We start from the raw sequence: 15,765 nt of genomic DNA on the forward strand, positions 1-15,765 counted from the left end.
CTGTTTGCGGACAGTCAACCCAGAGGGCTTGAGCCGCCGCTCAAGGACACGCCCAGCCGCCTTCATTTTTCGTAGCTCGCAGGTGTACCAAGGTGCTGAGCACGAGAATGAGACAGATCTAGATGTTAAGGGGGCGTGGAAGTCCAGGAGACTGCTCAGGGACTGGTTGTAGAAATCTACGAGGTCAGCAACAGAGAGGGAGCTGACAGGTTCAGAGGAGAGAAATTTCAGGTCCAGGGCCAGGGCATCTGCATTGATGGAAGGGAAATTTATCACAACATATCCAAAAAATACGAGTGAAATTTTTTAATTTTCAGAGTAAGTTTCCCCAAGTCTGGGTTAAGTGGGGCAAGGCAGGGAAAGGCTCCCAGGGTACCTGGGTGGATGTCCACACCAGTGAAGGTGCCTTAAACCCCAAATAACCTTCCCAAGACCCACAAGTGCCTACCTCCATGGGCCACCAGTCCTTTCCTTGACTTGGACCTATAGGGAAGGTACATCTAACATGAGGTAACTGTTAAGTTCCACTCTAGTTCCACTCCAAAAGGACACTCCAGGACAACTCTTGATTCACCTTTTTGATAACCTACAAAGCACAGATACAGAGGTTCACCGTGTCATTTTGTAAGATGTTCAAACAATACATGAGCTTTTTAGATTACATTAATTAAATTAAGGTAAACAATTGAACCATTGTAAGTACTTCAAATGAATTAATAAAATTAATCTAGTGAGTTAAGTTAAATAAAATAATAAATTTCATTAAATGCTCACTTCAAACAACAGAACAGTTAAACATCAAATGTAATAAAGACAATCAAACGTCTACAAGCTTTTTCATTTTAGTTAACTTTTTAACTAATAAAACCTAATAACATTTACCAACCATTGGTGTCTTTGGAGTAAACTCTTGAGTAGAGCTTGCTGTGCTGTTCCTTGGCTTGTTTGAAGACTAAGCTACTATTTCTGCTCAGGTGTTTTCATTTGTGATCAGCAGCCATTTTGCTGGTGCATTATGGGAAATGTAGTTCTCGACGGTGGTGGCAACCTTAGACCTACAACTGTTCAGTTATAACCCAACAGTAACTGTTCCAAAAAGCACCAGTACTTCCAACCCTAACTCTAACCCTAATTTGCGGCCTTATAGTAAAACAAAAAAATCTAAATTTGTTAGCTGCAATTCACCAGTGCATCCCAGAAATTTAACCTGCAAACTCTGAGGTAAAATATTCCACATGTTAGCTGCTGTACTCCCTGCAGCTGAGTCACACAAGCATTTTCATGAAATTAGAAAGGCAAAGATACAACTCAAAGCATGTTAAAAGGTGTTGGCAGACTCACAGATATCACTTCTTTAGCACTGCATGTGTAGGCAGCGGAGTGTATGTGATGTTTTGATTAGGCCAGACTAAGGCTGCAATCAGGCCTGTTGTTCAGAAGGCCCCAGAACTGACTAGGCCCAGGCTGAGAGCTGTGGGGTCCTGCACTGTCACAAGGCAGCTCATCTCCACAGGGAAGCCCTGTTTGCTCAGCAGCAGAACAAACAAGCCGTCCATCACAGGCCTGACATTAATAATTGATTAGCGTTAATGATAGCACAGGGGAGAGGTGTGGAGGCAGGACCAGCTCAGGCTCCCACATGATGGAGGTCCTTCCCCAGAGCAGGGAGCATGTTCAGCCTCTGTAATCATCACGCACCCGACAGCTCAGTAGGGAAATTCTGTTGTTCCATTAACTAGAGAATTAATTCCAAGGCCGGAAATCTCATAAAATGTTGTCTTCCTGTAGCACCATAACCCTAACTGTTATGTATAATGATTATAACATTTAATCATCTTGGGATGGGAGATGAGTAAATGTACTAATAAAGTAAAAGGCAAAGTAAAAAAATTCCTCTTACATGGCCAATAGGATGCAATGCAATGCAATTTTATTTATATAGCGCATTATCACAACATTACATTGTCTCAATGCGCTTTACATTTCTGCCACGTAAAGACCCCCCAGTGAGTAAGCCAAAGGCAACGGTGGCAAGGAAGGATGCATTTCCAGTTTGAATAACATAACACTCACCACACAAAGTATCTCCAAAGTATCATCATTCGAATCTCCAAAAGTCCAATGGTTGGTAAATGCTCTGCAAACATTTGCTGGAAATAACTTTTGAAAATTGCAAAGACAAGAATGAATTAAGCAGAAAAAACTTTTATTTTATACTTTTATTTGCTGTTTTCAAGACTGGGTGAGTCAGACATGGTGTGAGAAAAGCTGCTGATGTGTCTGCATTGCTGAAGCAATCAAGACAAGATTTATAATGATTATTCTAAGGTCTGAGCTTTCAAAATAATGTGTTTTATCGGGAACAAACGTGTCAAAAAATACTTATAATACACATTAACATATCTGTGAGCACGAGTTTATTTACAATTTGAGTTTGTTTATCCATATAAGTACTCTTTTGGGAATCATTTCTGTTTGGTTAGCACCTTGTGACTGTCAAGATTTAAAGAAGAACACGTTGTGGCATGTTTTGGAAGATTGTTTCATGGTGTTTAAAGCGCTTTATTTCAGGAAAGCCAAGTTTCTAGTGCTATTTTCAAATAGGCATGACAGGCTGCAGCTACAGTGATTTAAAGAATATAATTAGACCATTGAATTAATCATGGAACTATGCCATTAGTATTTTCATAATGCCAAAATTATACCCACCATACAGATACCATTTTAAGTGTCACAATTCCAAAACTGTGTGCTTCTCAGGATTGGATGGACCCAGTATTTTCTCTTTTTCCAGCTTAGAATAGAGAGAACCACAAAATCACTCACTATTTGGCAATTCCATTTTGCCTTGTATTGTGAATTTTTGCAATTATAAAATAAAATGCATCAGACTCAGCGTCCAAGGATTTTGTGCATAACGATATTTTCAGATGACTGATTAAAAACATGCACACTAAAAGTTCGGACTAGTGCGCAAAGGCCTATAAGGAGTATAAGGAAAGTATTGGGGCGATTCCTAATATGGCTTTTGAGAGGACAATGTGTTGCGAGTGAGCACCCAAAACTGTAAAATGTGTTTCTTCCTTTATCAAACTCATCACCATTACTCTCCACAGATAGTGAGATAAACACCCATAAAGGGTACAGCAGTTTCTTCTACTTTATTTCACTCATCTGCTCAATAATAATAATCATATAAAAAACTTCCAACGCAATGCACTATGCCTGATTATTTAACTGCTTAAAACACAGGGTAGCGTAATAACTTGTAAGTACAGATACTAGTTTGTCATGCTATTGTAGTCTATTTGTTATATGATTTTGCTATAAACCATTGACTTGAAGCTACAATTATATCTAACTAGCTGACATTATAGTAGCTGTCTTTATAGTAGTTATGTCTTTTTATGCAGAGCATAAATCAAATTTTCTAGTTTGCTGAAACAATATGCTATATGGAATGATGCATGCTATATAATTGACTTTCGGCAGTGGTTCACACCTATTGAGTCCATGGTTCTGATCCGATGGTTAGTGTTAATGAGATATAGCTTTAGCGATGCCTGTAAAACTAATTTGACTGGTATCCCATGCAACACTATATGCCATATCAGAATTGTGTCTGCTTCCTGTGTGATGTCCATTAAATACAGCAGAAGAACTGTACTTGCTATACTTGTACACTTGTTTGTCTGTCCTGTATTGTCTGTCCACTGTATTTTTTAGTGTTTAGAAAAAGCGTTTAGAATTTGGTATAACACAGGTTACGTTGTTGTTATGTTGTTGTTCTGTGCACTTTATAGTCGTCCCGTCCTGTATTGTTTGTCTAATGTACGCAAGGGACAGTGGGAAACGTAATCTCGATATCTTTATATGGCTAGTACATGTAAAGGAATTGACAATAAAACTCTCTGACTCTGACTCTGAAGAACGAAATACATATGTTTAATCACTAGATGGCACTATTTCCAGGCTACTGACATACAACCATCTCCACAGAGATCAGTGACATCATAGGTGTCCATCTATTCCTAGGTCACACCTGAGAAGTACGAATCCCTTGTCATTAAAGTCAGTGTATAAAAGCTTGACCAGGATACCTTTTTCTTACCAGTATTGTTCATTGCGGACCCTGCAAAGCACATAACAGGTAATGTAATGTTCATGGGTCAGGAAATGGAGTTTTCTTCTAACTGATTATTCTGAAATAAAAACAGGCACAGACTAATTCTTTTAGGGTCTTGCAATATTTTCCTCTCATGTTAATATTACATAGATAGTCAATTAGACTTTATGATACTTTATGCTTCATTCATAACAGATTGGCACATAAATTATATAATAACCAAGTATTTAAAGGGGTAATATCACCTTTTCATTTTTAGTTTCAACGTGAGAAATTAAATTACTAACAATGAATGTTTTAACGTTGACTTCTGGACTCTGTGTCAAAAATATGCAATGGAGAAGGCAGGTATATCCAAAAGGATGACTTGTATTCTTACAGGGCAAAGCATGGAATGCTACTGAATTTCTTGGACTAATGAGACATGGAGGTTTGGGCGGTTGTGTGAATTATAGTTCAACATGACAGATACAAAGACAGATACTCATAGGGATTTGGCTCATAAGGGAGATACTGAGGATCACGTCAGGCAGCCCATGGAGCATGAAGGTACATCGTGCCCATTGTCAGAATGCTCTCCTGTTCCTCAGGATGCCTGGCTGATGTTATTGTAGTTAATATTGATTTTTTTGGGAATCATTTCAGTTCCTATATATTGACTCAATTTTTATAATGCATTTGTCAAATAACTAGGAAATGGTCCTACTATTTTAAATGCTGAGTACATTTCAGAGGCCTTTCAACCTGACAGTTCAGTGGTGACATGGGGTTTCCCAAAAATAAGAACCAATTTGTAGATTTTATCATTTTTTTTTGTTCTCAGGACACTCAAGATGGTGGATAATATAACAGGAATCACCAATGGCAGCAAATCATCAGATACCATTTTATTCAGGCCAGTCACAGCAAATGTGAATGTGATCATCATACAGGTGCTGGTGGGTATCTTCTTATACATCAACAGCCTCATGATCCTCACCTTCTTCATGAAGGAGGCCTTTCGCACCGATACCCGCTATATCCTTTTTGTCCACATGCTCTTTGTGGATTCCTTTCTGATGATGGCGACCAACCTGACTCTGCTACTACTATACTACAGACTGGTGATCCCCTATGAGGCCTGCATAGTGCTCAACCTGGTCATGATCTGGTTGCAATTCTGCACACCTCTGACATTGGTGGCCATGTGCCTGGAGCGCTATGTGGCTGTGTGTAAGCCCCTGAGGCACGCTGCCATCTCCACGCCGAGGATTAGAGTGGTGGGCCTGCTCCTCATTTGGGGGCTGGGCTGTGTACCTGCCCTCGTCATCCTCCTTTCCTTCGCAGCCCTGGTCTCAGCTGAGCGGCTCACCATGAGAGTCTTGTGCTCCGTGGATGCCCTGATTGTGATTGAGTGGCAGAGGTACCTCCAAATTGCTGTGTTCAAGTTCTATTTCTTGGTCATGTCCGTGGTGATCGCTTTCACATACATCAAGGTGGCTGCAGCGGCCCGGTCTGCCTCTGGTGAAAACAGGAAGTCGAGCACCAAGGGCACGAGGACAGTGGCTCTCCATGCCATCCAGCTTCTCCTTTGCCTCATGCAGCTACTTACGCCTTTCGTGGAGATGGCTGCGCTACAGATCAGTGTGGTGGTCTACAACCAAATCCGTGTTGTCAATTTTGTCGTCTTTATGATAGCTCCGCGGTGCCTGAGCCCATTGATCTATGGTTTGAGGGACCAGAAGTTCTTCCAAACATTGAGAAACTATGCCGTTTTTGGCCTGGATAAGAAGATTCAGCCAGCTGCTTCTCAGTCTAGGAAGGTGAAACTGAGGCATTAATGTGAAGGAGGTCCTGGGAGACACACTGACTGGACTGCATATGATTCCATATATGAGTGATTCAATGTTTACCTATGTTATTATTTAATGTTGTTAATGCCATTTTTATCACTATTGTCTCTTTATTATGTATGTTAAACTACAGTACCTCATTTTATGCATCATATTGAAACTGTCACACACAAGCTCAGAGGACCCCCGTCAACCTCACCCAGTTCATGCAGGCACTCTGTGTCTCATTAACCACACCCCCTCGAGGAATTCCCTTCAGCAAACCCACCCACTTGGGGTAGCCCTGTTTACTGGCACCCTAACTTAACGGTGATTCTTATTTAGGGTCACGCCCCTTCGCAGCCACACAGCAGCCAAATGACAGATCTTATCCTTTTGCTGAGAGTTTGTTCCCCTGTTGGTTCTCATTCTCTCTGCCTGGTTTCTTGATGTAGTTTTTGTTCCCCGGACTCCAGGCCTTGTTTTGTCCTCTCACTGACCTTCACCCATTGCCTCACCTTCACCTGCCCAATGACCTAATGCCTTACCGGCTGCTTCGGATTCTGTTTTGCTCTTTCTGGCTCTGACCTGTACTGTTTGACTACGATTTTTGCCCATGTTAATAAACCCATTTCTCTGGACCCGATCTGCAGCAGTGTCCTCCTTACTGTTCACCATCACTGAAGCTAAATTACATATGTAGCTATTTATTATCACTATCATTATTATCATTATTATTATTACTATTATTATTACTGGCCCTTTATTATGCAACTAAGTAGTGCTATTTAATTGGTCTTCATACATGGTGGTGAGGGGGGACCTCGTGATGCAACAGTAGAGTGTCTGACATCAGATCATCAGTACAAATCAGAACGTCTGCATGTCCATGAGCCCTTAACCTCCAGCACTGTGACACCCCCCCCAAACCTTCTTCTCACCTGCATGTGTGTCTCATGGAGAGCATGGAGAGAACAGAAGGTAAAAAATGTCCTCATGGGGATTAATAAAGCATCACTATTCTATTCATTTTAATTCCACTGTCATGCTCAGACTTCATCTAATTTTTATTATAATATATCTATTTTTACACTGCTTTTCCAGTACAGGGTCACAGGGAATTTTCGTATTTCTCTGTTTATCTAATGTTTATCATAATAATCAACTATGATTCTATCAGCCCATGCATCTTTTTAATAACAATAATAATAATAATACATTTAATTTGTATTGCACTTTATATTTTAGCAATCTGAAAGTGCTTTTCAGAAATACCTGAAGTAGTACTCTGTATTCTTACTCAGCTCTTTTCCGTGTGTGTGTGTGTATGTGTACAAAAAAAAAATTATAAATAAATTTGTTGCACTTTCTCAACAGAGTGTTCGGATAGATGGTATTCATAGCCTGGGTCCTGGGATGAAAAATTCATCGCAGCGTCTTAAAGCACTTATGTAAGTCGCTCTGGCTAAGGGCGTCTGCCAAATACTGTAAATGTAAATGCTACAAAGTAAAAAAATAGTGTAATAAAAATACTATTAAATAAAAATACTAGACTATACTGTAAAATACTTAACTAAATGTCTTTCTAAAAAGATAGGTTTTTAGATTTTGTTTAAAAGCATCAGGCGACTGTGGGGCTCTCAGGCAGTCAGGAAGGGCGTTCCACAGCCTTGGCGCCACAGATGAAAAGGCCCTATCAGCCAAGCTACGGAGCTTGGTTCTGGGGACTTGGAGGGTGTTAGTGTGTACAGAGCGGAGGGTGAGTGAGGAGGTATGGGGGGTGAGGAGTTTTTAGGTTCCACGCCCAGCCGCCTTCATTTTTAATAACTCGCAGGTTTACCAAGGTGCTGAGCACGAGAATGAGACAGACCTGGATGTTAAGGGGGCGTGTAAGTCCAGGAGACTGCTCAAGGACTGGTTGTAGAAATCCACGAGGTCAGCAACAGAGAGGGAGCTGGTAGGTTCAGAGGAGAGAGATTTAAGATCCAGGGCCAGGGCATCTGCATTGATGTTCTTCAGATTTCTGAAATGGATCTGTGGTTTGATATGGGGGGAGAGAAAGGGCAGCTCCATTGACACTACTTTTCTATTACAGGGTGACAGGGAATTCTCAGTCAATAAACTTAACAGACCTGTAGAAACAAACCTGTGACATGACAATAATACAACTTTACTTTTACCCCAGATAAGTGATAATTTGAATGAGATAAGTACATCTGCTAATAAAACCTACTGTCAGGGTTAGCATTCTATAAATAAACCCGTTTTGCTGAGCCGTAAGTGGATTGTCACCACCTTCCTTTCCTGCCTGTACCATGCCCATAACAGAGTTCATAACAGAGTTCACTGAGTTCAGTGAATCTGTATTGTTACCTGCATAACTCATATCCGCCGGTATCATACAAGCAGAACATCTCACTATAGTATAAGCTCCTCAAGGGCATGCAGCACATGGTAACTTCCATATTCTGACTTTATTGAGCCAAGAAAACATGGACAAATCTTCCTTTAGCTGCAATTAAAAACACAGAACAGGTATTAGCCACTGCATTCACAGTCAGTATTGCAGGTGTAAGTACTGGATGTATGTGTATGTATGTGTACTGTATGTGATGTTTTGATTAGGCCAGACTAAGGCTGTAATCAGGCCTGTTCAGAAGGCCTCAGCACTGACTAGGAACAGGCTGAGAGCTGTGGGATCCTGGACTGTCACAAGCCTGCTCATCTCCACAGGGAAGCCCTGTTTACTCAGCAGCAGAACAAACAAGCCGTCCATCACAGGCCTGACATTAATAATTGATTAGCGTTAATGGCAGCACAGGGGAGAGGTGTGGAGGCAGGACCAGCTCAGGCACACACATGATGGACGTCCTTCCCCAGAGCAGGGAGCACGTTCAGCCTCTATAATCATCACACACTCGACAGCTCAGCAGGGAAATTCTAATTAACTAAAGACTGGAGATAATGCCTAGGCTTGAAATCTCATAAAATTTTGTACTCCTGTAGTATCATATCTGTAAGTACTATTTATATTGCCAATAACATTTAACTACAATGATTATCTGTGACCAAAGATTAGTAGTAATGAGATGAGTGGTTACGGGAGATGAGTAAATGTTCCACCAATATAAGAGGTTCACCTTACATCTAAAAGGAAGATATAGTTACGCTTTCACATTTGTAGGGTTAGGGGCAGACGAGCCTCACAAATGTGAACATTTGGAAATAATACTTAAGTCCATTATTAAACATGCATTATTAGTAACACTAAAAAGTCTAAACGTTACTGCGTGAAACCCAAGATTCCGCAGTCACAAATACAGCGATTACATGAGTGAGGCGGGTTGCTGAGACAAAGATGCATGGAATACCCAAGCCAAGATGCGTCGATCCCATACTTATTTTTGTTTCCCTCCAAAATAAATTTTAATATTAAGGATATAGTATGCATATTGAGTAACAAATAGCAAATAACACTAATATGTTTATGCATGATTTCATGTGATCCAAATCATTTTCAGTATTGTTTATATGCTTTTGGCTTACGCATCTTCCAAAATATTTGCATACAATTGTGCGCAGCTAACTTGCACAAATGTCACATTCACTAGTCTGGAGGGGCAACTGTATATGCAGTTTCATTCGCAGTTGCCCATAGCTTTACTGTAGCCACACCTTCATGGACCAAATCACCACTCCTCACCTCAGCACATTCATGTTGCCCATGACTGACAGTCATGAATGACAACCAATGTGAATTTCAAAGCTTCTTCTCTCTCATCACTACTGGTTCATTTGTGCTCCACACTGACCACTTCGTCGCAGCTAGAGATGTCGCCTCTCTCGTATTTTACAGAATCCCATTTCCAGGATCCAATCTCTAGTGCTATTTTCAAATAGGCACCACAGGCTGTAGCTACAGTAATTATAAAAATTGGATTACCCATGGAACTATGCCATTAGTGTTGTCACAATGTCAGAATTGTACCCTGGATACCGATACCACTTTAAATATCACAATACCGAAACTGCAATGATACCAACACAGAAAATTTTTTTAAATATTGTTCCTAGACAGTTATGCACTTATGTCACTGATTTTAAAGAGATATTTATCTCAAATGCATTTAAATTGATACTGATTCTTAATTCTAATAATTTAAGCTCCACTCTACTCCACCACCTAATATTGTGAAGCATGGCATTATGATTCATTCTTTTGCAAGGAGAGCAATAATACATTCTATTAAATCCGTAAAGGGTATATCCACCCCAAACTGATGGGCACTACTGCCTTATCGAATATTAATAGTATCTCATGTTGTGTCAATCACATACAAGAAAAAACTAAACCTGTTCTGAAAAGTTTTGGAATTGGTGTGTAAACGTGACTGACACAATGGGAGACTATTTATTTTTATATGTGTGACATTTTGGATGAATAACGGGTGTGGTGTGCAATGCCCTTCACACGCAAACTCCGAAACTTTCAGTGTCATTAATGTTTTCAGAACAGGTTCAGTTTTCTGTGTTTTTTGCATCTGTTAAAATCTCTCGAACTTGATCTTAGATGTATGTTACAGTGCTTTGAGGCTGTCCCCTGAATGTCTGCCGATCAGCTAGAGCACACTTTTCTGATGGCATCATTTGGATTGTCTGTTACACTCGTGATGTGTGTATGATTGTCCTTACGTTAGACATACTACCAACTGAACTATGCAAATTGGTGGTCTTCTTTTTAATATGTGGTTCCAGTATTGATAGAAGCTAATCGAACTGAACAAGAGACATCCTGAAATACACATTGAAACAATCGCGATAACTCCACAGTTCCTGTATCAGGAGGTGATATTCTCTCGGCTCTTCATGGCTTCCCAGGGTCAGACGGAACCAGTAGTTTCTGTTTTTTGTTTCCAGCTGAAAAGTGAGAGGACCACAAAATCAACCTCACTGGTTGATGACTCCATTTTGTCTCGTATTGCGTATTTTTGCAATTATAGAATAAAATCCATCAGTGTGCAAGGTTTTTGTGCAGAATGACTTTTATCGGATGACGCATTAAACAAACGCACTGAAAAAATTTGGACTGGTGTGGAAAGCCTTGAGTGTAAGGAGATTATTGGGTGATGTGATGCTGAGATAAGTGCCCATAAAGTGCTATATTTCAGGAAGGTTCAATATAAAAACTTCTAGCTACAGTACAGTATGCTTGATCATTTAACTGCTTAAAACATATTGTATCGTAATAAGCTACAAGTACAGATGCTAGTTTAATGAAGCCTGTTTGCTATAAGATCTTGCTATAAATCGTTGACTTGAAGGTATGAAGATCATATTTAACTTGCTGACATTATAGTAGCCTCCTGTCTTTTCATGCCAAGCTTTCAGAGCGGACAAATAAAATTTGCTTGTTTGCTGAAATGATATGCTGTACAGTGATACGTGCGATATAATTTATAGTATTCTATAGTTTCGGCAGTGGTTTGGACACATCTGACGTAGTCCATTGTTCTAATTCAATGAGCTACATATGTAATCTTCGCCTGAAATTAGTCTTCTATTTCCATTTAAAGAAATGTTTTGCCTTCATTGCTAGAAAAAGACTCGTACAGAGCACCTTCCTATCAGTATTAGGTTATGGTGATGTAATATACATGCAGGCTCCTTCATCTTATTTGAAGAAACTAGATGTTGTTTATCATGCAGCATTGAGGTTTATAACTGGTGCAACAGCAAGAACACATCACTGTAAGCTATATGTGATGGTGGAGTGGACATCATTACATCTTGGACAGAAAATGCATTGCCTGGTTTTTATTGCAAAGGCTTTAATGGACAAATTACCTCAGTACACATGTAGTTTGCTGACATTCTGCACTAATACATACAGAAGCTGCTCATCAGTTAAGCTTCTCCTTCAGCCTCCCACCACATGCACAGACCTGAGCAAATCTGGCTTTTGTTCTTATGCACCATATTACAAAATATAGTGAATTTAAACTACTTGCATTTTCTGAATGTGTTTAAAAATGTCAAACTCTGAGCTTAAAGAACAGTGTCATTGTTTCGTAAAATGAAATTTTATTCTATGTATAGTTTGGGTATTTGTATGTGTTTTAGTTTGTGTTCATATTAATCATCTCTCTATGTATGTATATGAAACTGTCATCTTGGCCAGGACTTCCTAGAAGAAGAGATAGTGTATCTCAGTAGTACCTTCCTGGTAAAATAAAGAATGAATGAATGAATGAATTAATGAATGAATAAATAAATAAATAAATAAATAAATAAATAAAGGGGGAAATGGTACCTTAAGTTCAATGTCAGTCCAAACCACATTGCAGAGTTTTAAATCCATCCTCCCAATTACAAACCTAGCTGCAGGGTCATTTGTTTCTACAGTCTTAAAGTTATTATAAAAACAGTAATATATCTTATCAGAATTGCTTCATATGTTGTTCAGCTCCCCCTTGTGGTGTTCACTGAACACTGCTGGAGAACAAAATGCAGATGTTTGATCATTAGATGGCGCTGTTTTTAGGTTACTGATATACATCCATATCCACAGAGTTGATTTTTGTTTTTTAAAATTTCAGTGACATCATTGTTGTGCTTCTATTCCCAGGTCACACCTGAGAAGTACGGATCCCTTGTCATTAAAGTCAGTGTATAAAGGCTTGACCAGGATACCTTTTTCTTACCAGTATTGTTCATTGCGGACCCTGCAAAGCACATAACAGGTAATGTAACGTTCATGGGTCAGGAGATGGAGTTTTGTTTTAATTTAGTTAGTTTTGTTTTTTCAATAAAAATGCAGAATAAGACATTTTAGGATTAAGCAATGTTCTCACATTGATATCCTCTGCTTTACTAAATGTAAAATATCATATACTTAGCTAATTATAGTCTGATAACATTTTATGCTTTATAGCACAATCCCACATATATTATATAATAACCAGGTAGTGAATAAGATAAAAATCACATACATTTGTAGGATGACTTCACATGCTTACAACCTTCAACGGAATGTGAAAAATTAAATTAGTAACATGGAATGTTTGGATGCTGACTCCTGAACGTCCTGTCAAATATCAATAATGCAGAATGCAAGTACATACAAAAGGATGACACTGACATTCTGACAGGGGAATGAAACAGTGGTGAAATTCTTGTAATCAGGACTTACCAAACGTGCAGGCTTTTGATGTTGTGTGAATCATAGTTCAATGTAATAGCTTTCTATAAAGGCAGAGACTCTTAGGGACTCAGCTCATGAAGGAGATACTGAGGATAATGTCAGGCATCACATGGAGCATGAAGGTACACCGTGCCCATTGTCAGAATGCTCTCCTGTTCCTCGGGGTGTCTCATGGATGTCAATATAGCGGACAATGATTTTACAAGGCTTTTGGTCACTATTTCAGTACCTATGCATATGACATTTATAAAATATGCAGGTAAATGGTCCTGTTTTTCAAGCTGTGCAAAAGATTTCAGAGAGTCTGCACAACCGGTCTATACAGTCCAGTGCTGACATGCTACTTAAAGAAAATTAAAAAATCAATTTGCACATTTTCTCCTTCCCTTTGCTCCCAGGTCACTGAAGATGGTGGACAATTCGACAGGAATAGAGAACGGCAGCCAATTGTCAGATGGTTTCTTACTCGGGCCTCTCATAATACAGGTGCTGGTGGGTATCTTCTTATACATCAATGGCCTCATGATCCTCACCTTCTTCATGAAGGAGGCCTTTCGCACTGATACCCGCTATATCCTTTTTGCCCACATGGTCTTTGTGGATTCGACAGTGATGGTGGCGACCAGCCTGGCTCTGCTTCTGATGCACCACAGAGTGACAGTCCCCTATGAGGCCTGCATAGTGCTCAACCTGGTCATGATGTGGTTGGAATTCTGCACACCTCTGACATTGGTGGCCATGTGCCTGGAGCGCTATGTGGCTGTGTGTAAGCCCCTGAGGCACGCTGCCATCTCCACGCCGAGGATTAGAGTGGTGGGCCTGCTCCTCATTTGGGGGCTGGGCTGTGTACCTGCCCTCGTCATCCTCCTTTCCTTCGCAGCCCTGGTCTCAGTAGAGCGGCTGACCATGAGAATCCTCTGTACTGTGGACTCACTGTTTGTGATTGAGTGGCAGAGGTACCTCCAAATTGCTGTGTTCAAATTGTATTTCTTGCTCATGTCCATGGTGATCGCTTTCACATACATCAAGGTGGCTGCAGCGGCCCGGTCTGCCTCTGGTGAAAACAGGAAGTCGAGCACCAAGGGCACGAGGACAGTGGCTCTCCATGCCACCCAGCTTCTCCTTTGCCTCATGCAACTACTTACGCCTTTATTGAACATAGCTGCTCTAAAGATTAACACAGTGATCTTCAACCAAATCCGTGTTGTCAATTTTGTCGTCTTTATGATAGCTCCACGGTGCCTGAGTCCATTGATCTATGGTTTGAGGGACCAGAAGTTCTTCCAGGGATTGAAACACTATGCTGTTTTTGGCCTGGATAAGAAGGTTCAGCCAGCTGCTTCTCATTCCAGGAAGGTGGAACTGAGGCATTAAAGTGAAGGAGCTCCTGGGAGACACACTGACTGGACTGCATATGATTCCATATATGAGTGATTCAATGTTTACCTATGTTATTATTTAATGTTGTTAATGCCATTTTTATCACTATTGTCTCTTTATTATGTATGTTAAACTACAGTACCTCATTTTATGCATCATATTGAAACTGTCACACACAAGCTCAGAGGACCCCCGTCAACCTCACCCAGTTCATGCAGGCACTCTGTGTCTCATTAACCACACCTCCTCGAGGAATTCCCTTCAGCAAACCCACCCACTTGGGGTAGCCCTGTTTACTGGCACCCTAACTTAACGGTGATTCTTATTTAGGGTCACGCCCCTTCGCAGCCACACAGCAGCCAAATGACAGATCTTATCCTTTTGCTGAGAGTTTGTTCCCCTGTTGGTTCTCATTCTCTCTGCCTGGTTTTTTGATGTAGTTTTTGTTCCCCGGACTCCAGGCCTTGTTTTGTCCTCTCACTGACCTTCACCCATTGCCTCACCTTCACCTGCCCAATGACCTAATGCCTTACCGGCTGCTTCGGATTCTGTTTTGCTCTTTCTGGCTCTGACCTGTACTGTTTGACTACGATTTTTGCCCATGTTAATAAACCCATTTCTCTGGACCCGATCTGCAGCAGTGTCCTCCTTACTGTTCACCATCACTGAAGCTAAATTACATATGTAGCTATTTATTATCACTATCATTATTATTATTCTTACTATTATTGCTGACCCTTTATTATGCAAGTTACTCTGCCCATTTCTTACTTCATATATCATAATGATATGTTAAATTTTAACAACTAAATAGTGCTGTTTAATTGGTCTTCATACATGATGGTGAGGGGGGACCTCATGATGCAACAGTATAGAATGATTTCAGATCAGAAGGTTGCATGTTCCTTTCACAGCAGGATCAGGTTTCTGAGCAGTCTGTGCCTCTGATCAGAAATATCGCTAGACCGGCATCTGCAGAATGTTCATGTGTCCATGAGACAAGGTCCTTAACCCCCAGGTTCTACAAAAAGCCTGAGCCTTCATTGTGACTCCAGCCCCCAAACTTTCTCTCACCTGCATGTGCGTCTGATGGAGAGCAAGAGAAGGGGAAAGGAATTTCCTCATGCTGACCCTCCGGGTGACTCAGATAAGAACATAAGAAATTTACAAAGGAAGGAAAAAGAAGGAAAAAGAAAAAAAATAGAAGAAAAAAAGGAGTAAGTGAGAAACTTGTTGAGTGGATAAAT

At 40.4% G+C, this 15,765-nt stretch overlaps 2 protein-coding genes across 3 annotated transcripts; both read left to right on the plus strand.

Moving 5' to 3' along the window:
* The first annotated feature begins 4,077 nt into the window (after positions 1-4,077).
* LOC125727869 (odorant receptor 131-2-like) lies at positions 4,078-6,583 on the plus strand. Of its 2 annotated transcripts, XM_049004852.1 has the most exons (3): positions 4,078-4,150; positions 4,508-4,675; positions 4,950-6,583. In XM_049004852.1, exon 3 carries the CDS (start codon positions 4,960-4,962, stop codon positions 5,944-5,946), a length of 987 nt encoding a protein of 328 aa, XP_048860809.1. In that variant the 5' UTR covers positions 4,078-4,150; positions 4,508-4,675; positions 4,950-4,959; the 3' UTR covers positions 5,947-6,583. The 2 variants fall into 2 exon arrangements, with proteins under 2 accessions (XP_048860809.1, XP_048860810.1); XM_049004853.1 differs by lacking the exon at positions 4,508-4,675 and having other exon boundaries at positions 4,116-4,150.
* A 6,059-nt stretch (positions 6,584-12,642) lies between these two features.
* Positions 12,643-15,149, plus strand: LOC125727870 (odorant receptor 131-2-like). Its single transcript, XM_049004854.1, has 2 exons — positions 12,643-12,677; positions 13,537-15,149. The coding sequence occupies exon 2, from the start codon at positions 13,547-13,549 to the stop codon at positions 14,510-14,512; it is 966 nt and encodes a 321-aa protein (XP_048860811.1). The 5' UTR covers positions 12,643-12,677; positions 13,537-13,546; the 3' UTR covers positions 14,513-15,149.
* The last annotated feature ends 616 nt before the right edge of the window (positions 15,150-15,765 follow it).

The sequence above is a fragment of the Brienomyrus brachyistius genome, unplaced genomic scaffold (assembly GCF_023856365.1).
Source record: "Brienomyrus brachyistius isolate T26 unplaced genomic scaffold, BBRACH_0.4 scaffold123, whole genome shotgun sequence".
Classification (NCBI taxonomy): domain Eukaryota; kingdom Metazoa; phylum Chordata; class Actinopteri; order Osteoglossiformes; family Mormyridae; genus Brienomyrus; species Brienomyrus brachyistius.